Below are 23,635 nucleotides of genomic sequence, written 5' to 3' on the forward strand. Positions count from 1 at the left end.
ACCTTAGCAAAATGTGACGTTTTTATAATTCTGTATCCAAATATGCCTAATCATGTCTGTCTCGTCTTGTTCGCTAGCATGTCATTAGGCTGTAAAGAGAGGGATCTTTGACCATTCCTCTACACAATCTGTCGTGGTTATTCAGAGTCCAGAGTCGTTTCTGGTTACTCTATTTCTCGGTACTGAGGTGGTTCTATGTTTTGGATCACTGTCTTGCTAAAACAAACCTGGCCTGCCTTCCAAACAAGTGGATTGTATGTATATAAATACCCTAATAGTTAATATTATTAGAAACCAAACTTGAAATTGTGAGGTAACAGAGTTAAAAAATAAGCAAACTCTCAGAAAATTCAAAGTACCTTCACGTATYTTATTATGGAATAATAAAAAGGTAACAGACACATATGGATAAAAAAGTTATGAGAAAACAAGTTCTATGATCAAAAGTCATAACAGTTCCTTGAATAATAATTGTGAGACATGAAAAAACACAACAAAAACTCTGGAATTTAAATCTCAGTCGAGCCAAACAAAGCCCGGCGTGGGCCATTTTGGTGCCTGGACTTTGCTGGGATCCACAGAGTCTAAGGTGAGTGTTGGTGAGATGGGATGTGGCGATGACAGGGACATCCTCGCAGCCAGGAGGCCCATCCGAACGCAGCTGTCTGTGTCTTTTTTCTGAAGAATCCCTGCCATTAAAGCACCTGCAAAACTGCCAACACAGCAGGAGCAACAACTAATTATGAATAAAATAAAAACAAAGTTGAAGTGGAAGAACGATAAGTAGGGCTGGGTAGAGTTTGTGCACCTGTCTCCTGCTCCTGACACATTCATCGTCTCTTCTGAAGTCACGGTCAATGCTGGGTAGTGTAGCGCACAAAGCTGCCGCTTCTGCAAATCCAAACCCAATAAATAACATCCTCGGTGTTGATGTTGCAAATATCATCTTCATTATAAARTYGCATTTAAAAGRCGCGTACTCTTTTTTGTTTCCTCGGCTGCAGGTCAACTGAGCCTGCTTCRTGCTGGCCACACAGCAAAACACCGTCAGCCCCAAGAGTCACCACCAGACAGTGGAGATTCTCCAGAAGAGGGCGTGAGAGAGCCACGGCAACAGTCAGGATCTCATCAAGAGAGGCAGGCAGCTCTGGCAGGAGATCAACCACAACCTTATAGCTACCATCAGATAATGTGCCTTCTTCACAAGAACTCTTAGCCGTGACTGGTGTGGGAACTGAGGGAGCTTGTCATTCGCAAAACATGCAAACGAAAAGAAGGGGAACATCTGCAACTTTTAATGCCGGTGAAAGATAAAAGGTTACCTTCAGGAACCGTGAGACCCAGAGTTTTGTTCATCATGCGCAACTCTGCCAGGTTTGGAGATGAATAGGACAAAGACTTCCAAGCGTCTGAGAGGAAAGGCTTACAAGCCTTTTCTGCATCTGTTGGTTCATACCAAACTGTGACAAACACAGAGATGACTGTTTTAATAATGGCAAAAGTGTCCGTTTCATTTATTGGGCCACCATCTCTGCTCCGTATGCTTACTGTTTAAGTTGTGCTTCCCAGCAAGAGAACAGACATAGTTGATGGTGGAGACAGGGATGTTTCCATCAAGGCACACAAGTGTGGTGGATGAAATCTGTTTTTCAAACTGTGAAACCTTTCAAGACAATTTAAGGATAAATAGTTATAGTCCTAACAGCATTTTTGAGGAGAAATAATAATAATAATAATTWAAAAAAAAACTGATATGGTGTGGAGTTATTTCAAGAATTTATCAAACAAAAGGCTAATTTAAAAGACAAAAAAACAAACAAAAATAAATAAATAAATAAAAAACCCTGATAGAAAACTTGCTCTTGAGTAAAATGCAGGCAAGTTATTCAAAATACAAGATGAATAAACAGTCAATTTCAGTTTTTAATAAGCCAAACACAGATTTTTAGACATCAATTTTTGCAAAGGATCTAAAAAGGATCACATCACAATCTGCAACACCCACCACAATGGGACCCTGGCTTATGTTTAAAAAGTATAAAACTAAAACCTTATTTATTTTACATTATTATAATATAATACAATAAAGAGAGCCAAAAACTTTACTTTAAGTACATCTACTAAGCAAGAAAAAAAATCCTGTCTCATAGTGTAATTTTTATTTATTTATTTTTTAAGTAAAAGTGCTACTGTTGATACTTTTGTCTGACTAAAGCTCATGGTTCCTCTTAGTTTGTGGTGCTGGTATGACAAGAGCCTCCCAAATTACTTCTTTTTTGCATTTAAAATGGTTTCTAAGGAAACTTGCTGAACCCAGTTTGTGCTGCCGTTCTCTATCAGAAAGATTGAGAAACATTTTTCTTTATCACATTTAACATCCTGCTCTGCTCACCGTGCACGGTGGCAGTATGGGGTTTCAGCATGCTGAGTGATCTGTTGCTAAGGGAAAGTTGTAAAAAAAAAAAAAATGTTCAAATACATTTAAGAATATTTAGAGAAACCATTACCTAACAATGATGCTTASTGATCTAATGCTACATCAAAATCTGAGGAAGTTTTCAGGGAATGATGCCAGGTTTCATTAGATTATTTATTTATTTTTTTTAAACGATCAGTAAGGCAGCAGGAACTCACATAGCCTTCTGTAATTTGCTGATGAATGTCCATGTCCCCCAAGCCAAGACTCAGCTCCCCATTGTTGTTGATAACAGCGCAGTACGTTGCTGTGTTCTGCTTCTCCAGTCTGGCCACACCACTTGTGTTCTAAAAGTAAGTTAAAAAACATTGTGTTTTTAATTCGTATTCAAGAGTCCGACASTACTGACTTTTAACTAGCTGTTAATGTTGCCCTACCATATGTTTACAGTGGTTAAAAACCGCATCGCTGTTTGCATCAGCTCCAGTGACGGAGATGAACAGCGGCGTCTTTTCCAACCTACTCAGCGAGTCTTGGAGGAAAACACAGGAGATAATACGTGAGAGACAGTCAGACGTATTGACRAGAACGTGATCAGATAAGGAAAACCAACCAGCGATGTTCCGTCCCACGCCCCCAAACGACTGACAGACGCTTCCTGAGTTTGTCTGTCCAAACTGTGAGACAAAACAGATTCTTAGAACTTATTTTTCCTCCGCTGTATTTGAGATAGATGCGTGTCGCGATGCTTACATGAAGTGTTTTTGTTTTCCCTTTGGCAATAAAATCAACATTTATTCCTCCTATGACAACCTGTGCAAGAATGCAGGTCTTTATTTGACTCCTTCTTGATTAAAATTTTAAAAATACACAGAAATGTTTTATACTCACAACTTCTGAGTCATTTGGGGGTTTTCCAGGATGCCGAGCTTGACTTTTTGATCTTTTTTCACTCGTCTGCTTTGACAATGCAYAGGCTATCTGACTGCCGACTTTAGCATTGTTGTGAATGAGAGCAATGTCTAAACATGACAAGTTAAGGGGAATTTGGCATAAGTCACRATTTGATCTAGAAAGCTAATAATCTTTCATATTKTTAAGGCCATAATCTTTATGGCATCTTACATTTTCCACTATCTGGTAGTGGAAACATCTGATAGTGTTTTACACTATCGGAAATAGAGAAGAAAGATCTAGAGGTTTGCAAAGGATACTGGCCTGGAGGGACTTTCCTTGAGTCAACTCGTTGACCTTTTGAAGAACAAAAGGTGTTACGTCTCTGCCCGTAATGCCTTCAGAACTGAGAAAATCAGAGAGACAAAAACAAAGAGATAAGCAGACGTCGACATGCAGGAAACCAAAAATAGACTYTACGTAAGTAAATAAGTAAAAGTTTTATTTGAATAAAACATTTCCCAAATGAAATCGAAAAACGCTTAACAAAACACATAACATCAAACGTATACGTCACATTAATTGAAAGCTTTTGTGTACATGTATATTTTTAGCGGCGTTTTAAGACGTCAGTCGAAACTGGGTGCAACGACCTGAAACAACAGAGTTTTACGGGTCTTAAACTGAGCACGTGGCGCCAACAGCAAACACTGATCAGCGGATCCCAGCATTTTGGCAGAAGACGTCGACTTGACCAGGTCAAAAATATTTTGGGGGTGCTCTGCTGGTCGATCACCATGCTACCCRAACACGACCACATATGAGAGACGTTCTGTACCCGACTGCTGTCACTGCAGTTTGTATGGCCTCCTGTATCTGCTGGCCAGCGGCTGCATGSTCCTCTGGGATGGGCACTGCTATCAGGAGGCCACTTTGAAGACCCAGAGACAAAGTGCTTGCTGGAAAAACCAAGCAGACGGACACATAAGCAACGTTACTGTATCTGTGTAATATCTGCAAACTGGCTGTCAAGTCGAGCTAAGCGTACATTTCGGTCAGAAGATCACATCCCGTCGTCAAAACRACTGTGACTTTAATTTTGGTCTTCTAACRATGAACCGCTCTTTTTCCACTGCTGACTGACTATTRRACAAACTCATTTAATTACTTRTAAAAGCGAGAACGCACCCGTGGATACATTTTATCATCATCATGACTTTCAATGTTTAACGGAAAGCCGATTTATTTCTACAACATATTACCAATGAGCTCTGCAGCCTCGCTAGGATTGCGGACGTTACACRCCGAGGAGAATCCACTGTTTGGAGCGAAGAATGCTGGGAAATCTTTAGATTCACCRTAAGTTGCAACACACACACCCTGTGTCTCCTACAGACAAGTAAGGAAAGAAGTAAAGGTTAATCTTCAGCCACACATTACAATCACAGCTATGAATAAATATTATGCTACAAGTCTGCTGAACAGAACAGAATAATGCATATTTTCTCACGAGGAACTCCAGGGTGCGACCGATGTCCAGGATAGACTTGACCCCGGCAGAGACGACRGCDACGGGAGTTCTGCCAAGCTCTGTTAGATCTGCACTGACGTCCAGACCTCAAGAAGCATCATTTAGTCAAAATAGCAGGAATAAATGCTTTGCGTTTGATTCGACTTCACAGTTAGACGTCTCAAACACCGAACCAAATCAGACTTGGAGATGTTTTGATAACTTAATCCTTCCAGACAGTTTAACAAACTATCGCGAGGTTTTCTTTTTCCGAAAAGAATTTTAATTTAAACTAAACAACAGGTGTGTCAGAAAACAGCACATATYCTTGTTAAAGGATGTAAAAACACTATAAGCTTATTTTTGCAGTAAAGTATAAGTTAGCTCACTGTTCTGTCCATCTCTGTGAACTCCTCCGATGCCTCCTGTGACGAAAACAGGGATCCCAGCTCTGTGTGCTGCAATCATTGTGGCTGAGACCGTTGTTCCCCCGGAGAGACCCTGAAAAACGGTGACAAACATCTGAACACTTTCAAAATAGCAGTAATTACAATAGATTAATAAAAAGTCAAGATGTTTCCAGAAGCTCATACACAATGCCTTGCAAATGTATTCATAGCCTTAGACTTTTTCACGTATTTTGTAGAATTTTATTGGGATTTTACATCAACCAWAAGTAGCATTTTATGGTGATGTGGAAGGAAATTGGCTTAGTTTTGTAAATGAAAACATACAAAAGTGCTCAGTGCTAAAATCTTCAGACTTAGTTATCATTCTCCTGCCACTTCACCTTTATGCATTTTTATTYTTCTTCCACAAAACATCTCTTAAAAAATACGTCAATGTTCGTCGTTGTTATGTCACAAAATGTGAAAACGCTTAGGAGACTTAAATAGTTTTCTGTTTGGGATTCAAAAGTAGCATCCTCACTTTGCTGACGACATAAGGCAGATCCCGTCGAGACACCTTCAGGGGCCTTTGGGATCGAGCGAGACGGTCAAGCTCGTTTGACGTCAATCCGACGAGGATTTCCCCTTCAACGACGCCGATCGTGGCGGGAGTGGCTCCTTCGGCTCGCACGATGGCCTCCACCTCCTTTGCAGTGCTGAACAGAAGCAGCAGGCGAGCTTATCGTTCATGTGTGAAACTCATCCTGAAAACTTTAAACACCTGATAAGTGTTTTGGACTTGGCGTCATACTGGGTACCTCAGGTTGTGCGGGTAGGGCATGCCATGGGTGATAATGGTGCTCTCCAGTGCAACCACCGGCTTGTTTTGTGCCACAGCCTGAGACACAGACGGATGAACTTTGAAATGGGAATCTGAAAGAGAAGAGATAATCAGCATTGCCAGCCTGCAGCAAGCAATGCAGACCATTTCTGAGTTTAACGTGGAAGCGTGTTCACCTTTGSTCCTCGCAGGGCTTTGATAGAGCCTCACTTCTCTTCTGAGGATGAACTGGAAGGCTCTCTTCAGGACCCTCATTCTGCTGAGATTTTTGTGATAAAACCTGACAACATGCACACTTTGAATTAAGCAGTCTAAACTCTTACTACAGCCAGTTTCATTAAATCAAGTTTTTAGGCAGCCGGAGCTCAGATTTTAAACCGATTAAAAAATATCACTCCAACCTATAATGTTACTTTTCCCCAAAGTTACAAATTTAGCTGTTGTTGCTGTTGAGAAACAGAGGAAACCACATTGCTGGCTGCTTATTTAACATTTATGAAGCAATACAACTCAAAGATTAATTGATGTAGAAAAAAAAAAAACATTTTCAGAAGACTATAGCTATCAAAAGTGTAAAGCAGAAGATTTGTGGAAAATGATATTGAGAAAATATCTGCCATTATTAGAATGAAGAACAATTTTACCTCCGGTTCTCAAAGAGTAAACGTAGACCTTTGCTTCCAAGTCATTTCCAGCTTTCAAAGCAGGTTTGCCACTACAGGKTACAGATCCTATTCAGCCATTGTGAGGTTTTTTGTTTTTTTATTTTATCCCAGTTATCTGGCACAAACTCCCATCACCCTTTTCCCCKTTTCTGGGGCCACTCTCACAAATAGACACACAAATACCCAAACAAGCTAGCGCTTTTATTTTGCCTCTTCTCCATGGCACACAGCAACAGCAACAAAAGGAAATTCTTAAAAACTGCACATTGGAGCAGAGATGTAGTTTTACTGCCCTGAAAGAAATCCTCTTTAGCCTCTGAAGACAGAACCAGCTTGAAAAGAAAACWAATTCTTTAGGTTTTAATGCACATTTTAGTTTTGAGGACATTAAAAAAAACTATCCAAAGGGGAAACAAAAAAAACATAGTTAATAAAGAAAAGCAAGCTGTGAAAAATAACTAATACAAGAAAGATCTTTCTAATACAAGAACGATTGTTTGAAAGGAAAACAAAAACTTTGTCCAGTTACATCAAAAAAATACCTAAATCCAAAGTAGTTACAGCATAACATTTTGCAGTTTATTATTATTTCCTCAAACCAGACCTTTATCAAAAACCGATTCTCCCCCCCAAAAAGTTTGAAGCTTACCTTCTCTTGTCTAATGAAAATGCAACAAACTTTGGCCAGGGAAGTAAACTTTGACCCAAACACTATTTACACAGCCCAAAACCATCAAGCACAGCTCTCTACTGTCTGAGCTGTAACCTGCCAAAAAGACTACAATTACACTGCRACATGGGAAAAACAAAAAACAATTCAACAATCATGCTCATATAAAAAATGTCCAGTGCTGACTGATCTAGAGAACGAAATTATCTTTATTAAGCCAACAAGTTTCKGGTAATTATACAARCGTCTMTCAAGAGATGGAAAATCWATTTTTCATTTACATTTTATTAACAAAGGTAAATAAAACAAAGAAAACACCTGTCAAAAATTATCTAAGCCCTTCTCAATGATGRGTGAAAAAATCTTTATTGGCTTTTACATCAATTAAAACTTCATAATTGCTGAGCAGCTTACTTGTTTGCTCTCAGTCTTCGAGACTGGAAGGCCTCCTGGCCAYCACCCTAATCTTTAACTCCCTCTACAGATTCTCAATAAGGTTCGAGTTGGGATTTCTGCTTTGTTACTCCAAATAAAAGCAAAACCTTTTTAATTCCTAATCTTTTTCTTCCTGTCACARAGAAAATAAAAAGTAGACTTTAACCCCAAACCTGCCAAGGATATAAATAACATTTAACCCTTTAAATATCAAACAACAGTGACAAGAGATTTATATGATTCTCCCTTGAAATAAATGGGGAGGTGAAAACCTCCAGGTAATCTCGTTAAAGCAGCTGAATGCCCTGTACAGTGTGAGAGTTGAACTCCAGCGTTGAGCACATTTGATGCGTTTCAGCCAGCCGAACCTTTGTTTCATTTATTGTTACACGTTTTTGGATCTCCATGTCACTGATGAGTCGGACCGAATTGAACACACATGCTACRTGGTCTGTGATTCTTATTTTCTCTTCATCRCATTCCTCTGTGGCCTCCAGGTCCTCCAGCTCGGAGCGTTCCAGTAACTCCTCCTGGAACCAGAACGGATGCTCCAGCTGATACTTGCGGAAGGCCTCTATGGCGTCTCTTAGGGCGCCCCCTGAAGGACACTCGTGGTATTTGTCCTCCGAGAGCCCGCTGATTTGCTTCACTCGGCCCGGTTCGTGTTTTTCTGTGTTCAGGATTCGGAAGAAGACCTCCTCAAACTGCTTCATCAGCTTGTAGCGCACTGTAATCTTGAAGGGCGAGGGGATGTCTGCCTCGGAACATACGTCATCGAAGTACGCCACGATATACTTTTCAAACGACGCCGAGCGGATAAAATATGGCGCCAGGAGAGTGAGGGAAGGAGTGAGCGTGTCACCGATAGGAGAGAGAGCATCCTCTCTCAGAAAAACCTGCTGGCCTCCGCACATGGCTCTCCATTTAGCTTGGACTCCTCGGGAGCAAAGAATTAATATTTTATCTGAAGACCTCTCGATTTGCTCTTTGTGCCACTCAAGCCACTGGATGCTGCCCAGTACTCCCAGTCTGGTTGAATCCAGCAGGTCCAGGACCACGTCTGTGCCACATTTTGCCGCCAAGAAGGCGGAAAACTTCAGAACGATGTTCTTATATAACAGATGGTCGAGGGAGTAAATGACGAGGACACGTTTTCTCTCTTGAACGTGAAAAACGTCCGGTTGCTGCTTGTCAGCCGAGGCAGGAGWGACTGGAGCTGCTGAGATGCAAAATAAAGTCACCATTTATTTATTAGTCTCCTGTTATATGTTTTTTTTTGTATAGTGCATTTGGAAGGAAACTAACCTTTGTGAGACGCTTTCTGCAGCAAATAAACAAGAAAACCAACGAAGATCAACATCATTCCTAAACAGATCTTTATAGATCTGCTGTCTGTCATTAAAGAAATATCAAGAAACGAAGAAAAATATTATTAAGAGAAAAAGAAGAGCAAAACATTTCATTTGAAAACTTGCAAACATGCAACTTACTTTGCGTTCTTGTTATGTTTTTCTTAGCACTCTCACAGTTATTTTTGCAGCCAATGAAATATGGTTGGATCTGTAAAATAAAGTGAGATAAACTCTTAAAATGTTCTCACGGCAGAAAGTATTGTTTCATTAAGATTTGGCTTWGGAAATCGGTCTCACCGTTACTTCGCATTGTGACAACTGAAACGAAACACACCCCAGCGTCACATTCAGACGCGTCCTGTTTTCCTGTTGGTTTACCAAACAGAAAATAATTAATCCTACATAAGGAATGTAAGAGTTATTACCCCAATAGTTTATTTTCATAGAYSAGRTTCCTTCAGGGGCATCTAAAATAAGACAGAATAGTATCTTAAAGTTAATTTATTCCAGCAATGTAATTCAAAAAGTAAAACCTCCTACATTGAGCAATAAAAGGGCAGCCACAGGGATTTAATTAACCTCAGTTGTTAGCAACTGAAATAGCCCACATCTACACAAAAGCTTAATAAAATCTGTCAGTAGACCAACCATCAGATTGAAAATTGAATCCTCTGCCTTTTCAGTTTTCCCTCAAATGCTAAGATGTTGATTTCAATCAAAATGCAAAATTCACTTTCATCTGAAAAGAGGATTTTGGGCCACTGAGTTTAATTCCAGCTATTTAATCCACAGTCAATTGACTCTCACCAAAATGCCTAAATGGATTTTACTTCACAGTCTTCTCTGTGTTGCTTGTKTGCTTTTTACATGTTTTCYTCACACTTAACTTTCCACATTATGAGCAGCATTAARGGGCTTCTATTTTTGGATTTAATTATRGGAATGCAAAAACTTTTATAAGATGCATTTTATCAAGATGCGTCTGTGGAGGTGCTCTACCTTATTGACCAGTTTGGAACAATTTACACCTCCACTCTGGATAGAGACGAGGTAGCTCTCTGAATGCTCCGCCGAGTCAAACTCCACATTAATCAAATCTTTCTTGTCACTGAGCGCAGCAGCTATCCTGGGATTCCATAGACTACCTAAATTATCCAAAGACAAACCAAATCAGCTGTATTTTAGTCCTTGAGCTTCCTGTGTGCCACATTTGAACTCAAGAGAAGATGAAACATTTACCGTTCTCCTGGCACAGTTGGGAGTTTTTGATTCTGGTGTCTTTACATCCTGGTCCGAACAGACGATATAACAAACTACTGGTTAGAACATTTTATATGTATTGCTGTTATTGATGACATTATTTAAGTATTGGTATTTGCAGTAGTGGGAGACAAAATTTTGTAACATCACTGGACTGCAGGACCTTATGTTAATAAAAGTAAGCATTTTTCTCTGTTCTAAATTGRTTTCTATTAAACTAAAGCTCATTCTAAAYAACTGTCACTGTCTCTATCAAAAGACGAATCACCTGGTACAGTAGTTTGGGTCACAATCCTGTAATATCCGAGGTCAGGTTCAGGGAAGTGAAACACTGTGGTGGTGTACGTATGCTCCGGTTCTACCTCAACAGTCAAGGAAAAAGTCCACTAGCAGCAATTAACAAAAGAAAAAAAATAGTGCCACGATCAAAATTAATTCTTAAAATTTCAATCAGTTTAATTCGATGTGTAACACAGAACAAATGTCATTCTAAGGTACTTTACAAGACAAACAGTTTGAATTTATTTAGTAAATAAATTGAAAAATCCCTGTTGCAATGATAAAAAAAAAAACAAGTTTTAAAAATGATGCCAAAATTTTTTTCTGAGGCCCCCGTTCATGAGAGAGAAATATTTCAGCAAGACCAGAGACATAAACAGCCAAATTACAAATTTTTTATTTTTATTTCTTTTGTCATTTTTGTTGCGTCAATACAATATAGAAACTGGGTTATTTGTCATCCTAGTTGTGTTTTTATTTTAATAAATACATTATAAATAAAGATTTGTATTTCTCTAAAACAATAAAGATAAAGTAGACTGCCAGGCCTTTACATAATTTAAAAAGAGAAGTGAAACATCTCATATTTTAAAATATGTCTAAGAGCTGTTTTGCTAAGGGACCAAAAAAAACAGCTTTAAATGTAAAGTTTTATCAGGAAGCCAGACGTTCTATTGGAGTCAATAGATGGCAAATGAGGTTAAACAACCAAATGGTTTGAGTATTAAAATAAAAGTTGTGTTTTTTAAATCGTCCTCAAAGAGACTGATGGAATCGCAGGARAGCATAAACCTGATTGTGAAAACAGAATGGTATAAAACAAAAGAGTAAGTTTGATGACAACAGAAACACTTGCTTGCTCTTACCCTTTCCTGCTTTGAATTTTCCATGTCATAAACAGAGAAATGAATCTGCTCGCACACACTTTGATTTGTAGTTTCATCTCTGATGTTTATCTCTGAGCCTTTGATTGCCCTTACGGACGCTGTGAACACAAACAAGTTCCTGAGGAAGTTCATGACTCTTTATGACTCATCCAACCAGGCTACATAATAAAAAACAAAATTATATAAAAATACAGATATATATATATTTTTTTTGGAACGAGACTTACTCACCATCACTTTGTAGTTTCCAAGACACATTCACAACAGGAACTGATCCRTCCTTGCTGGTTTTTACTTGTACAGAATCCCACTCTGGACCTGTAGAAGCTTTCACCTGAGGAACCTTTTCCATGTCTGAGCAGTTGGCTGACATTGGAGGGTTTTATGTTACTATATGTCATCCACTGTGGCTCTTAAAAATCCACACAGCCCTGTCACTGTGTCACATTGTTTTGTGATTCCTAAAAAAAATGACATTTATGTATATCTGGCTTAAAAAAGCTGAAGAAAAGAAAAACCTCATGCTGGTATTCCTTTATATTATAACGTTGGTTTTGTGCCAAACATACATTTGGAAATATGGTCCCAAAGGTAAGTGCTTTGTCAGACCATAACATGTTATTATCGGATGGGAGATTTTACCCAAGCTTGGATTATTTCTTTGGAATAAAAAAATGCCTCTGTCCCTAACTTTATCTCACATCAATCAGGTTCGCGATAATCAAGTGTGTACTCTCTCAAGCATGGTGCAAACTTTTATTTATTCAGGTTATTCAATATTTTTTCTTCTCTGAAGGGTTTGTTTTCTTAGCTGAATTGTACAGAATAAATATCACATTATTGGTGGAAAGGGAAAATAATGTATCATGGTTTCATTTTTATTACATCACAAGAACTTTTATTAACAAAGATGTGCAGATCTTTAAGAGCCTCTGTATGTTTAAGTGACCAGTTTGTCAATGGTAATACAATTTAAAGCAAAAAATATATGTACTTACACTCTCTGTAATTGTCAAGGCCCTGCAAATAAAAGAAAAAACAGAAAAATATACATGCTTTCATGTAATTCTTGCTCATTTTAGTAGAAGCACCATTAGATTTTAAGGCAGTATTTAGATCTCACCGTCTGATTGCAGTCCTTTGTCAAAATCCTAAGAGATGACGGTGATGTTGATGATGAGGCTTTGAGTGCAGCCATCGCACCGAAAATTAAAAAAGACAAACTGATCATTATAAAACTTTGCATTTATATTTTCAAGGCAGTCTGAGAAGCTTCAAGTAAGACAAGAGCTCAGAGTTGTCTGCTGTCATCCTGTGTTATTTGTCTGATTTTTATCACCTTGTGACTTCTGAATAACACAGGAAGGAGGCGTTCTCAGCTGTGGTTAATGGCTTCCATTTTCATAGAAAAGAGAGCACTATGTGAATGTCTTGGTTCCATCATTTCTGCACACATTTCAATATTTTTCATCACTGTAGAGCGTGCCATGTAAATTAATGCCAGAGGGCACATTTACCTCTGAAACAAAGAGGCAGCCCCACTAGAGGGCAGTAACTAACATATTTATACTGAGAAGGTGACCTGATTTTACAGGTCAAAAGGACCTTTCATATTCACACACGCTGAGCAAAATCAGAAAAATAACAGCATGACTGAGTTAGGAAGATCAATAAAGACATTTTTCAGAGCTTTTGAGATTCTAACAGCTAAATCTATTCATTCTTCTTTATCAGTGCCTTGCAAAAGTTTTGAGGACCTACCATGTTTTATATTAAGAAGTTTTATGTTGCATCAAACAGCAGGAGTTACCAAACATGTTGCAGTGACAGCCGGCTCGAATGCATAGTATTTAGTTAGTTCAAGCTTACTGMAGTCCAGGAAGTTCTACATATTGCRTTGTATCAGCATTGTGGTAAGAAATTGGAACGTGATAAACCTACACTACACACACTATCTGATCTKTAATTAAGAATGGGTTGGAGTGAGTTGGTGAAAGAAAACCATAAGAAGTTCTGTTTGAAGTCTGGTACAAGAGTTTGAGCCCTGAAACATGGTGATGCGCCGATTGCAGTTTTCTGGCCGATCACYGAYTACAGATAATTTAAAAAGYTTAACCTGCCGATTCYGATTTTGGCCGATACCAATATGTTTTGTCTGAAATGTTGCTAAATATAGCAAGAAAGTTGTTGATTTGGCAACAGTGAGGTCACTATTGTTAAATGTGCAGACAACTTGGTGGGCTGGGGCTGTCAATCAAACCTTTCTCATCAGAAAGCAAAAGAGGACAGGGGTTGATTCTTAGACCTTTGCCAACCTAGATAAGACCAGTGGATAAGATCGGCTTCATAGGTAAAAATCTCCCAAAATTAAGGAAATCGGCACCAATAAATCGGCTGGCCGATAAATYGGTGCACCCCTAACTGATAGCAAMATTTTTTWAATCTTGTGTCATTTCAATTTTAGGATAGGACATTATTTTGCTTCTGAGAGTAACCACCAGTCCTAAAAAGAARCACAGGATTTTTTTTTATTTTTAATTTTTTGGTTGTAACAAGACAAAATACAACGGGTGTGAATAACTTTGCAAGAGACCATGTTTAGTACAGCAATGTGGCTGTGGGAAAGTGTTAATTCTTATCGCCTTGTCTCTGAGTTATTCTGTCTCCTACTGGACTCTGTGGTCAGATGTATCACATGTCACCAGACCGACAGATAGGAAGGTCTTTTGAAACCCTTCCAGACAAAAGGGTATGGGCTATCTCCCTCTACATAAGAGRTTAATCAAGGCAATTATAAGTTAGATCCTACGGTAGCACTTAACCAAAACAGTGTTTCTGGATGTTTGTGACCTTCCATGTAAGGGCTTTTTTTTTGCTACTTTACTTACTTTATATAATCCACGTTGTTTACTAATATAAAACTGTAGCATTCATACAGTATTTGCCTGCATTCTTTTGCACCTTGTACCGTACCATTGGCAGTAAAAGCTTCCTCAGAACAACAAGTCTTTGAAACAATCCTCTGGCCTCTGCTTGGCAACACCATGCGACCAGTTTAAAAGGAACGCATACTCCGAGCTCATGGCCTCTGGAAAGAGAGTAGCTCAGCTGTCATTGCAGAGACGTGTGAGGTGTGTCCTTGTGCGAGACAATCACATGAAATAAATGGGTCACGGGTTGAGGGCAAATCAAAAAGGCATTGTGGATTGTGATGTGGGAACTGTCAGGTGGACGAGGGGGTCTATTTTAATGAGCCAATAGCATSATTGCTTTGAATACGCAGAACTTTCACTATTTATCATAAAGTGCTTTTCCTTTACAGCTAAACTGCTGGCCCGTCTGTTTTTCGCTCATCGTCAAAGGTAAGCGCGGCAGTCAATGACCTTTTATCAGTAGAAAATAGCAGTCAATTAGGCTTATTGTGAGCACAGCTTAGAAAGTTCCAACTAGCACTGTGAGACGGAGAGAAGGCAGTGACAGCAGCCCAGGAATCTACGTAACATTATCTACAATATTTGCCTGGGCCGTGTCAAGTCTAACTTTGCTAAAATAATGAAGGCGGCATTCCCTGAAACTTACACTGCCCTGGTATTTGCGTATGAGATGCACGCCCAGGTCGCCACTTTTGTCAAGGTCTTWACGTGACTTTTTGAACATGGCAGCCTAGTTTTGACTTTCACCTCCAGCTACTTTCTGAATTCTCGATCGCCTAGGTCAGCCAGCGCAATATGAGACTAACAAAATTATGGTTATTGATATGACAGCTGATAATGATTAACCTTTATAAAACGGTTGGCAAAGCTGCAGACTATTTATGGTGCAAGCTCTCTTTAAATAGTGTGCTTTTTTTTTTGTTAAAATGTGCCCTTTGCTGCTAGAAAAACAAGAATAAAAATAGACAAAAAAGCAGATATGAAGGCATATGTTATGTTTGCATACTGCAGATCATCTGCATCTTGCCTGGATTCGTCAAACCAGCGAAAGCATGCAGCACTCAGGAAGGAATGGTGACAATGTGGTCAAATATAGCTGTRCAACAAGCTCCACCTCAGCTCTTTTTAAAAACACGTGCCTGGAAGAGAACAGAAGCCTATTTCAAAATCAACAATATTAAATACTTGCATATAGCATGTATTTCATTCTCACATGAAATACATGCATATTTCATGTGAGAATGAACTCACATGAAATACTAAAAACGTCTGGTCCACAAAATGGTTCTAATTGAGACATAAATGTAGTGAGTTCGAAATGGTCGGTGAAACACTTTGTTTCTTCTCAGGAACGATACACTGCTGCGATGTCTGAGGGGTGAGTAATAATCTCATGATTTCTTCACTATTGATAACAGTACTCTAAATAATACAAAAAAAAGAGAAATTCAACCTAAAGTGGGTCTAAAATTTTTTTTCTATTTTTATGCCCAAAAAGAGGCTCTGAAAAATCACTTCAAACTTTTTTCTACACATAGCGTAACGTGTATCCTGTACAGTTGAAGTGAATTCAAAGTTAAAATTTAAAAAAAGAAGCAAAACATGAGAATACCGCAAATTTGAAAACCCTTAAAATTAATAATTTGTTGAAGTGCCTTTTGATTCGATCGTCTTACGCACACAGCAGTGAGAATTGTGCTAAAAATAAAGTTTGGATGTCCTRAGTTGACACGTTTAGGTTGATGACAAGTTAAAAAGGATCAAAGGTACAGCTCAGGGGAAGGGTAGAAAAAAAATCCCCAAGCATCAAATAGAAACAACTACCAAAAACTGGGATAAATATGGAACAACAGGGATGCCACAAAACACATGCTTTTCTCCTTAACTAACGAATAGGTAAGATTGACAAGCTGGCCATTGATGGCAAGACGGAATAAAATTTCAATAAGGCCTGGTTGTGTTGTGCAGCTTGCAACTATTTCCTGTATTTTTCACATGTTTCGCCTACAGCACAGGACAGGATTCATGTCCCTCCATGAGGACACTGAAGTCTGGCTAAAATGTCCCCGAACCTTGCGGGGGAAATATGTATGCAAATATTTTCAAATTAAGATGAGGCAAAGTGAAAGGCTACTACCAAAAGGGCCTTTAACAAAGTCTTAGTTTAAAGTTGTGCAGACTCATGCAAATAGTTTATGGCACTTTTTTGTATTTTGTCCTCAGATTTTATTGTTTTTTAGTTTAATTGAATGTATGGAAAAAGTTTTAAAGTGATGAATCATTGTTTCATGTTACTCAATGAAGAGTAACTGTCGGCTTCTCTCTTTTTTCATTGTTTTATTACATGTTTAAAATGACTATTTCTRTGATATTAATTGTTTTTCTTTATTTTGTGGTGGTTTTTGAACTCATGTGATGATGAAGACCGGTGAGTCAAAATGCTATGAAATGAAATGTACATAAATTACAATGGAAAATAATTCATAGTAAACGATGCAGAAACCTGACATGTTTCTGTTTTTTTATTATCATAGAGAAAGCCAAAAAGGAAATTTGCAGCCACACGTCGACTGCTCATAAAAGTAAGTCTTGTAGCTCTGAAAGCCATATTTTTCCAAAGTATATAAATGATGTCCCAACGCAAACTGCAGGTTTGGAGCTCTTGTTTGATGAGTGAAACATGATTTGCTTTGTTGTTTACCTGCAGCTAAATGTCTCTCTTTCCCAGACATAAATAAAAACTGACATTTCTTAAAATATCTGGTAAGATGCAGCTGAAAGACTAGTCATAAAATTTTTTAATAAACTCTTCGTTTCAGAGTTTTGTCCACATACAAGTCATTTTTCTGCTTATCCGGAGTCGGGTCGTGGGGGTAGCAGCCTAAGTAGGGAGGTCCAAACTTCCCTCTCCCCAGCCACTGGGACCAGCTCCTCTGGGAGAATCCCAAGGCGTTCCCAGACCAGCCGAGAAACATCGTCCCTCCAGCGTGTCCTCCTCTGGGTCTCCTCCTGGTGGTACCTGACTGGAACACCTCACCAGGGAGACGTCCAGGAGGCATCCTGACCAGATGCCCGAGCCACCTCAACTGGCTCCTCTCGGTGTGAAGGAGCAGCGGCTCTACTCTGAGTCCCTCCTGGATGACTGAGCTTCTCACCCTATCTCTAAGGGAGAGCCCAGCCACCGTATAGAAAAAAAAACAATCTTGGCCACTTGTGTCCATGACTTCGTTCTATCTGTCAGGACCTCCGCAAAGCTCGTGGGCTGTGACATTATCATGGTGGAGGGGTTTGAGTGTCCCAGTGATAGGAGCTATGCTGTCAGGGCCTTCATGTCCCTGGTAGGATCTCCCAAGGCAGACAGGTCCTAAGTGAGGAACCAGACAAAGTGCAGCCCAAAGACCCTTTATGATGCACACAATCACTGAAAACAGTGTTCCCTCATCCGTATCCGGGCCACCGGGGTCCCCACTCATGTACCCTCGGAGCTCAATCGGACACAGCCCGAAAAGGAGAGGTGGGTCTCCATTCCCACGGCCTCACCACCTGTGAGAGGGGCCAAAGCAGAGCGAGGTCAGGTGCAGAGTGAGATGGGTGGTGACCGAGGGCGGGGAGCTTGGCAATCCGATCCTCAGCCACAGAATCTGGCTCTTGGGACGTGAATCATATCAACACAGAGATTAAATGTAATACAATTAGCCTGGCACTTTCAGCAAGTGCTAAAAAGTGAGTTGCATCTGAGTGAGTTAAATTATGTCCAGTCAAATATTTTGTTGGAAAACAAAGGGGTATGTGTCAGAACATTGTAGTAGCTTTGCTTAATATAGTTAGTGTTGGAGCAGCATATTTAGAATGTCGTACTAAATACGCTGTTGTGAGAAAACTGTTCATGTTAGGGGAAAAAAAGCACATAAGTGTTAACACTGCTAAGTACCATATTCACATTAGTAAAGTGGAGCATGTAACAGCAAGGAACCTGGATATTAGTTACCCTGATGCACTTTACGGCTCCTGTGCTTTTAGAAGTGTGTATTGTTTTGATTCAAGCCCGTTTCTAAATGACACAGATTGGGGTCAGCAGCAACAATAATCAAAACATTCTTGCTATATAACGCTTTTTGAAAGCCCCAGTTGCATTTACCAGCTCTCTAACTGTGGCCTCGTTGTGTCTTAGGGTAAGCTGCTGAAGAAGGCAGCTTCTATGCTGGTCGCTGAAAGTCAAGAGAAAGAACTGGAGAAGGAAAGAGTTGTAAATGAGAGCGTTCCTCCGCTCAAGCTGTCAGGACTGTCAGCCCAGGAACTCCAGGTACTCTCGCGGAAAATACCACTAAGCAACCCATCACTTTTTGACATCCCTTTTGACTGCATCCTCTCCTTTTTTTTTCCCCCACAGGAACTTTGCAAAGACTTGCAGAAGAAGCTTGACGTCGCTGACGAGACGCGCTACGACATGCAAATTAAAGTCAACAAAAACGAGAATGAGGTACGCGGAAGGTTGGTAATGATGCGTGCAGACGTGGCGGTCTTTCCTGAACGGGGGATGCTTGTTTGGCAGATTGTGTCGCTGAAACAGAAGATCATCGAGTTGAAGGGGATGAAGAAACCCAGCCTGAAGAGAGTGAAGAAGACCACAGACGACATGCTGGGCGCGTGCACAGACGCTACCAAACTCAAGAAGGCCGACTTCAAGGCAAACCTCAAGACGGTGAAAAAAGAAGACGATAAGGTAAAATGCCAAAATCCATGCAAATATAAAGAAAAAAAATGACAAAATTGTCCTCAATCGTTTATTTATTTTTTCTTTTCTTCTTCAAACAGAAGGAAGAAGTGACCGACTGGCGTAAGAATGTGGAGGCCCTCTCTGGGATGGAGGGCAGGAAGAAGCTATTTAATGCAGGACAATGAAACAATGCACATATTAAGTAATCAGTCATTTCCAAATGCTGACGTTACAGATCGCAGTCGTTGAGTCAAATCGTATCGTGAGCGTTTGAAAAGTTTTGAATTTCATGCTGAAATGAAACGATCATAACAATGTTTAGTCATGATTAAATGTAAATTACGATACCACTGCAGGAATAATAGCCATAGTTTAATGCAAACTGAGATTGTGGTACAAAAAAAGAAAAAGGTTTTACGCTATGGAAGTGCAGTATTTGTAGTGGACAGACGATGGTGCTGTCTCCCTATTTGTAATACACATTAAGCTGAATAAAGCACCCAGACCAAATGTTTGAATTCTCACTCTTTTTCTTTACTATTTTTTATTTTTGAAAGATTAACCACTCAATTTGACCATCCAGATGGCTTTTTTGTTTTTTTACTAAACTTTTACAACTGCAGTTGTCTTAAGGCACAAAAATAACTTAATAACTTACTAATCCAAAATATTAAACTTAAGTCTTTCAAAATCAGATGCATAACCAGAATCAGAAAATTTTCAAACACACATGATCATATCATATTGAGACTACTGTGTGTTACGGCACAGCCTGGCAAAGGGTGGTGGAAGAGTAGTGATATACGGTTTGTTGGCTGTCAGGACAGAAGACGCTATTTTAGTTGGCCACTCACAGAAGGCAATGGGAGCTATTAAATTTGAGACTTGAGTTTAGTTCTTGTTATTTAAAGTCAGAGTCATATCATATCAACTTGTTTTCCGCAGAGATTAAATATAAGGTACGTTAATCTCTTTGTTTGTTTAATGACAATGTGGCATAGATTTAATAATTTACAGATACATTTCACCTAATGCAGTGTGGTGTAAAAAGAAAACAAACTAAAAGTTTGAGTTTAGATTACATTGGCATATTTAGCAGAAAGCTCAAATTTAGTTTACTGTTTATACATTAAAGGGCTGCAAATATACAGATTTTTAAACCAAAATTTTGATATTTTAGACAGCATTATGACTTTTTATCCAAGTAATAGCTGAGATCACAAATTTTCAACAAAAAAATAAAATCCTAACTTGTACTATACATTTAGTTTACACAAATTAAACCTGAATGTGATTTTTAGATAGCTACTCTAACCTTGGAGCCCAAATGGGATTCAAAAAGGAAAATCATTCCAAGTATTCACAGCACTTGAGCATGAAGTGTTACTAATTTAAAGGCTCAGAGTCAGTATGATGGAGCTCCAAGGACTGGATGACTGAGCAAAACTGATGACAATAAAATGTGTGTGACTGCAGAAAAACTTCAAAATACATTTTATTTGATCAAATCAACATGGAAATAGACTGTGATTTTATACTGCAAGAACCGTTAAGGCAAATTATGTAAAAAATCACCTGAACTGATAAAAATAAAAGTCTAATCTTTCAACAGGAGCAAAAAACATGTCTGAAACGTAAGTGATAACGTTTTTCTAATATCTGTGAAAGAATATTTATTATACAAAAAAAAATAAATAAATAAATTGTCCTCACTTCCTTTTTCCTTTCTTCCTTTTTTTCTCATGTCATAACGTCCAACACAGACCGGTAAGGAATCGATATATTTGTTGCAGCTCAAATGAAACCAAAATAAGAATAAAATTACTTTTTTCGTTTTTGTCTTTAAGAGAAAATCAAAGATCTCTGCATCTCGAAGACTACATCTTAAGGTAGTGTCTCTTTTTATGAAGTCTTATTTATTAATTTTTTTTACCCAAATGGGGGATTGTTTGATATCTCTTTCTTTTTTTTTTTGCCTGACAGACCAAGCTGCTGAAAACAGCAGCTGTGATGTTGGAGAAGACCAAGGAGGAGAGGATTCAGCAGAAAGAAGTTACTCTCACAGAGAAGGTTCCTCCTCTCCAGCTGTCTGGTTTGTCTGTTCAGGACCTCCAGGTGAGCGCATTGGAGGAAGATTCATTCAGATGTTTTGTAAACAGCTAAATCACTGTGGCGTAGGTTAAATTCGACACTAGCTTTAACTGAAATCATAACTTTCCAGACTTTGTGCAAAGAGCTGAACTGCAAGATAGATGTGGCAGATGAAGAACGGTACGACATCGAAGCCAAGGTGGTCAAAAACATCAAGGAGGTCTGGATTCATTCCTTCATTTCGTCTAGTTTAAGTGCCAATGAATTCTATTTATTGTTGGGTTTTTTTCACATTAATGATGAATGAATAGATCTGCAAAGTTCTTTTACTTGAACTACTGTTTGTCTGATCAACAGACTCAGTGAAAATATCAGCAGATCTTACTAAACGTGTTCTTTGCACTTGAATTTTTACATTTGAATCCACAGATTGAGGATCTCAATCGGAAGGTCTTTGAGCTGAAGGGTAAGATGAAGCGACCCGCTCTGAAGAGAGTAAAGATCTCTGCGGACGCCATGCTGGGAGCTCTGCTGGGTTCGAGGGTTAAAGAGAGCGTGGACTTTAAAGTCAACCTCAAGACTGTGAAGAAAGAGGAGGAAAAGGTAAATGAGCGTATGTCAACGGCTACAGCATCCACAGTTATGTGAGAGAACTAGAACACCCCATCACTGAATCAGTTCATTATTCAGAAATATTCACATATCAAATTCTAATTTAACATCACTTGGCAAAAAATTCAAATAGTTTTCCCCATTTACCACAATTCTTGTTTTATTGCTTACTTTTTTACTTAATTGCAAACATCATTAATGTTTTACAGCCATTTTTCTTGTCCATACTTACATATGTATAGTGTGTAGTATTTCTCAAAACTGCTGAGACTTTTTTTATGTTCTTTGCCTAATCAGAAGGAGGAAGTGACAGACTGGAGGAAGAACGTGGAAGCCATGTCCGGAATGGAGGGCAGGAAGAAGCTTTTTGATGCCAACCAGTAGATTTGTCATTATGGACATTTTGATGTTAAATTCAGCTTTACAGTGTAAGAAATTGTAGAAGACCTTTGCAGGGATTGTTCTTCCATAGAATTAGCAAACACACAAGACAGGATTCAGCATGGATGACAGACTTTACATGCGATATTCAAAATTACTTAGATTATTAAAGAGAAAGTAATTGCAGAAGTTTCATTTTTTTTGCATTAGGGTTAATTGCACTGTTTTGTTTTGTGGTTTTTGCACTTGTGAAACATTTGGACTGCTTATATGTTCACCCTAAAAAAACCAAACGTTTCTTGACCTTAAAAAGCCTGAGGATAACAAAGTTAATAAAATGTTCTGGTGAAAACTTAAAGCTGATGCTGTAGTTCTCTTTTTTTATGCCTGTTTTATGAGGCTGATAATAACAGTGCGGCCAAAGAAGAAACAATGTTCACCTGCAAATTATCTAAATCCTAAACATCACTGCAGCAGAAGACCACAGAGGACAGAAGAGAAGAGAAGAGAAGAGTCTTTCTACATGTAATGATTTGTGTGTATAAGTATATCTATTTATATTTATAAAAGTCACCTTTTTATAGTTTAAGTATGAAATGTGTAAGTGTAAATGTTTGATTTTGGTCTCATCTGACCAGATCAACTTTCCACATTGAACACTTGGCTAATGACAAATTTTAATTGGTAACACTTTATTTGAAGGGGTGTGAATAAGACTGACATGACACTGTCAGAAACATGACATAACACGTGTCATGAACATAAAGACGTCTTTATGAATGTTTATGACAGTTGTCATGAAGTGTCATTCGGTAAATAATGACACTTTTAATACAAAGTTGCTCTAAATGTTGGATTAAAAGTCCATTAAAAATGCCAACTTTGCATTAAATTATCATAATTTACAAAATCATGCAAAGTTGGCATTTTTAATAGACTTTTAATGCAACATTTAGAGCAACTTTCAATTAAAAGTGTCATTATTTACCGAATGACGCTTCATGACAACTGTCATAACCATTCATAAAGACTTCTTTATGTTCATGACACGTGTTATGTCATGTTTCTGACAGTGTCATGTCAGTCTTATTCACACCACTTCAAATAAAGTGTTACCTTTTAATCATCTATGCCAATGTTTTTAATTTACCACTGACTGATCCTCTTGCCATTCTTTCATACAGATCATGTTGGTGGAGTGCTCAACTAATTGTAAGCGTAAACACATTCCACCATCTAAGCTGTGGATTCCTGCAGCTCCTCTATAATGTAGCCACGGGACTCTCGGCTCTGATTCATGCTC

At 38.7% G+C, this 23,635-nt stretch overlaps 4 protein-coding genes across 4 annotated transcripts; 2 read left to right on the forward strand and 2 right to left on the reverse strand.

Annotated features, from left to right (window-relative positions):
- Positions 1 to 227: 227 nt before the first annotated feature.
- Positions 228 to 6,780, reverse strand: LOC103465818 (pseudouridine-metabolizing bifunctional protein C1861.05). Its single transcript, XM_008410988.2, has 19 exons — positions 6,695 to 6,780; positions 6,227 to 6,330; positions 6,028 to 6,142; positions 5,751 to 5,925; positions 5,210 to 5,321; positions 4,821 to 4,927; positions 4,573 to 4,699; positions 4,149 to 4,269; positions 3,631 to 3,716; positions 3,308 to 3,438; positions 3,170 to 3,229; positions 3,030 to 3,093; positions 2,854 to 2,948; positions 2,635 to 2,763; positions 1,549 to 1,663; positions 1,323 to 1,460; positions 981 to 1,147; positions 809 to 891; positions 228 to 712 (listed from the first exon to the last, which is right to left on the reverse strand). Exons 2-19 carry the CDS (start codon positions 6,303 to 6,305, stop codon positions 517 to 519), a joined length of 2,100 nt encoding a protein of 699 aa, XP_008409210.1. The 5' UTR covers positions 6,306 to 6,330; positions 6,695 to 6,780; the 3' UTR covers positions 228 to 516.
- Positions 6,781 to 8,104: 1,324 nt separating this feature from the next.
- On the reverse strand, positions 8,105 to 12,829 carry LOC103465817 (interleukin-17 receptor A). The gene is made up of 11 exons (XM_008410987.2): positions 12,722 to 12,829; positions 12,597 to 12,618; positions 11,830 to 11,964; positions 11,578 to 11,696; positions 10,701 to 10,818; positions 10,412 to 10,459; positions 10,172 to 10,317; positions 9,470 to 9,538; positions 9,311 to 9,380; positions 9,126 to 9,212; positions 8,105 to 9,039 (listed from the first exon to the last, which is right to left on the reverse strand). Exons 1-11 carry the CDS (start codon positions 12,827 to 12,829, stop codon positions 8,108 to 8,110), a joined length of 1,854 nt encoding a protein of 617 aa, XP_008409209.2. The 3' UTR covers positions 8,105 to 8,107.
- A 1,979-nt stretch (positions 12,830 to 14,808) lies between these two features.
- Positions 14,809 to 19,658, forward strand: LOC103465819 (troponin I, slow skeletal muscle-like). The gene is made up of 8 exons (XM_008410989.2): positions 14,809 to 14,960; positions 15,881 to 15,909; positions 16,956 to 16,959; positions 17,066 to 17,113; positions 18,703 to 18,834; positions 18,922 to 19,011; positions 19,084 to 19,254; positions 19,347 to 19,658. Exons 2-8 carry the CDS (start codon positions 15,899 to 15,901, stop codon positions 19,431 to 19,433), a joined length of 543 nt encoding a protein of 180 aa, XP_008409211.1. The 5' UTR covers positions 14,809 to 14,960; positions 15,881 to 15,898; the 3' UTR covers positions 19,434 to 19,658.
- A 456-nt stretch (positions 19,659 to 20,114) lies between these two features.
- Positions 20,115 to 22,690, forward strand: LOC103465820 (troponin I, slow skeletal muscle-like). The gene is made up of 8 exons (XM_008410990.1): positions 20,115 to 20,207; positions 20,861 to 20,882; positions 21,012 to 21,015; positions 21,096 to 21,137; positions 21,232 to 21,363; positions 21,470 to 21,559; positions 21,769 to 21,942; positions 22,249 to 22,690. Exons 2-8 carry the CDS (start codon positions 20,872 to 20,874, stop codon positions 22,333 to 22,335), a joined length of 540 nt encoding a protein of 179 aa, XP_008409212.1. The 5' UTR covers positions 20,115 to 20,207; positions 20,861 to 20,871; the 3' UTR covers positions 22,336 to 22,690.
- Positions 22,691 to 23,635: the final 945 nt, after the last annotated feature.

This window comes from Poecilia reticulata, linkage group LG6 (assembly GCF_000633615.1).
Source record: "Poecilia reticulata strain Guanapo linkage group LG6, Guppy_female_1.0+MT, whole genome shotgun sequence".
Lineage (NCBI taxonomy): Eukaryota > Metazoa > Chordata > Actinopteri > Cyprinodontiformes > Poeciliidae > Poecilia > Poecilia reticulata.

What these genes read in the sequence shown, in the direction of transcription:
- LOC103465819 (XM_008410989.2), top strand. An exon ending in TCAACAAAAACGAGAATGAG is followed by an intron (nt 19,012 to 19,083) that starts GTACGCGGAAGG and finishes CTTGTTTGGCAG; the next exon opens with ATTGTGTCGCTGAAACAGAA. An exon ending in TGAAAAAAGAAGACGATAAG is followed by an intron (nt 19,255 to 19,346) that starts GTAAAATGCCAA and finishes TTCTTCAAACAG; the next exon opens with AAGGAAGAAGTGACCGACTG.
- LOC103465820 (XM_008410990.1), top strand. An exon ending in CTCGAAGACTACATCTTAAG is followed by an intron (nt 21,138 to 21,231) that starts GTAGTGTCTCTT and finishes TTTGCCTGACAG; the next exon opens with ACCAAGCTGCTGAAAACAGC. An exon ending in TGGTCAAAAACATCAAGGAG is followed by an intron (nt 21,560 to 21,768) that starts GTCTGGATTCAT and finishes TTGAATCCACAG; the next exon opens with ATTGAGGATCTCAATCGGAA.